Source organism: Austrofundulus limnaeus, unplaced genomic scaffold (genome assembly GCF_001266775.1).
Source record: "Austrofundulus limnaeus strain Quisiro unplaced genomic scaffold, Austrofundulus_limnaeus-1.0 Scaffold2877, whole genome shotgun sequence".
Taxonomy (NCBI): Eukaryota; Metazoa; Chordata; class Actinopteri; order Cyprinodontiformes; family Rivulidae; genus Austrofundulus; species Austrofundulus limnaeus.
In genome coordinates, this window is record NW_013955279.1 from 4,632 (window position 1) to 6,946 (window position 2,315).

General features: G+C 40.6%; 1 protein-coding gene across 1 annotated transcript; it reads left to right on the top strand.

Moving 5' to 3' along the window:
• Positions 1-1,181: 1,181 nt before the first annotated feature.
• Positions 1,182-2,180, top strand: LOC106511515 (netrin-4). Its single transcript, XM_014000265.1, has 3 exons — positions 1,182-1,324; positions 1,416-1,586; positions 1,684-2,180. The coding sequence occupies exons 1-3, from the start codon at positions 1,201-1,203 to the stop codon at positions 1,842-1,844; spliced, it is 456 nt and encodes a 151-aa protein (XP_013855719.1). The 5' UTR covers positions 1,182-1,200; the 3' UTR covers positions 1,845-2,180.
• The last annotated feature ends 135 nt before the right edge of the window (positions 2,181-2,315 follow it).

The following is a 2,315-nucleotide window of genomic DNA, read 5'->3' on the forward strand; positions in this document are numbered from 1 at the left end:
TAATTAAGGTAATTGTGTGATAATATGAAGTTTGAAGAGATAGATTTTTTTTTGTTTAAGTTGGGTTAGCTGGGTTTTGAACCCTGATCTCCCACATGAAAGTCCATGACATAGACCATTAGACCAATGGAGCTGTGGCAGAAGGTGGTGGCAGGGGTTGGTTTGTATGTGTGCAGAAAGAAGCCACATTGCCAATACAATTATTGACACTAAACTGCATAATATTACAACAATGGAGCAATATTAAGATAATGATATAGTAAAACATCAAAATACAATCATATTAGTATTGTAAACACTTAAGTATTGAGATTAAATATTAAAAAACTATGGTACAGTACCAAGTTGAGTACAGCGGGGGGCAGTATTGGACCATTACAAGGCCCCATTGACTCCCATTTTATGAATTTGGAATAAAGTTTCAACATTAATATTTCTAAAACAACAAGTTGTACAGGTACCAAAAGGCATAGCAATCATTTGGCACAGGACCTTTACTGATAGAAATTACAATGGCAGCTGTAGGACAAAGTATGCAGGAGCATTGGACTTTCAGAATGAACTTTGACTAAGTTCAAATGTGTTTTCTATACCAGCTTGTGCCTGTCACRTCAGCAGGTGTTTGTAATTAAGGTAATTGTGTGACAATATGAAGTTTGAAGWGATTTTTGTTAAAGTAGCAGTAGCTGAATTTAAACCCTGATCTCCCACATGAAAGCCCACAGTGCTCATCATGAGACTACAGGAGATGAAGCAGTGGACAATCCCAGGGATTGGATTGTATGTATACAGAAAARGTTTACCTTGCCAATGCAATTATTGAAACTTAAGTGCARTATATTACAGCAAYAGGACAACATAAAKACAGTATTACAGTGAAACATCAAAATACAATCACATTAATACTGTAATCACTGAAGTACTGAGTTTAAATATTATGAAACTATGGTGCAGTACCATATTGTGTAGATGCAGCAGGGGGCAGTATTGGACCAATACAAGGCTCCAATGACTGCCATTATAATTTACTTAACATTAATATTTCAAAAACTATAAGCTTTACAGGCACCAAAAGGCATAGCCATCATTTGGCACAKGGGCTTTACAGATATAAATTACAATGGCAGCTCTAGGACAAAGTATGCAGGAGGAGAAGCATGGCAAAGTTGAGATGACTTGGATGGGAAACGAATCACAATAATGTGCATTACATTGGCAATGCACACTGACAAGGTAACACAGTGTTCTCTCACAGGAARGTGCAGGTGTAAGGAGAAAAAGCTGACAGGTGTGTCCGACCTGTGTAAAAGCAAACATGACTACGGTGAGAAATTCATTTGTACGTTTGGTAAAACTCACAATCCGCAGCATGTTGCATCAAAATTCAGTCTTCTCTTTTTTGTGTTCCGTGACAGTGATCAAAGCGAGCGTGCTGTCTGCTCACGACAAAGGCAGTCACGCTGAAGTGAGGGTCAAAGTTCGTAAGGTGCTCCGATCAGGCCAGGCGGCGCTGCAKCACGGGACCACCAGTTTGTATCCTCTGTCCTGGACCAGCCGAGGCTCTGCCTGCCCCGTCCTGAACCCAGGTGACCTCCTGCTTCATGGGTTCTTCAGCAACAACAGACATAGTACTTAACAGCAAACATTAAGGAATTTATTTATTTGTATTTTTTTTAAACTCAGGTATGAAATACCTGCTTGCAGGTCCAGAGGAGCCTGGATCCGGCCGTTTGCTGGTCACCAAGCAGAGTGTAGTGGTTCCACTGACACCTCAATTAGCTTTATTTATGTCGGAGAACATGAGGAACGGGTGTCCCGGGTCCAAAACGTCAGAATATAATTGAGAGAATCTACGGGATGTGTTATTAAAACTGGAACATTCCTGAAGAAATACTGAAGAGTGGAAACAAAGCTGAAGCCCAAAGTTCCATCAGCTGCTGAATGATACTCTTACATAAGGAAAAACATCCACATTTTGACGTATGAAGTGTATAACAAGTGGAACCAAGCTCAAAAGAAATAGCGTATTAGGGTCACCATGGTAACTGCACACCTATATCTCTCACTCCCTGACAGTTGATTGAAGTGAGACAGACAAGAACAAGTTAAGCGTCAGTCAGGACTGTAGATGAGTCTGACCTACACTGCACCAGCCAACGGTTTTAACAATAGACCCCATATTTGAGGAGGGGGCTCCTTTCAAAGTGGGGGTGTCAGGACATGCTTACAACTCAGAAACTGTTCAACATAGGTGCTTCAGATTTATTTTGTTGTTTAGTTCTGATGAAGCTCTATCCATCAGGCCCACCAATCAG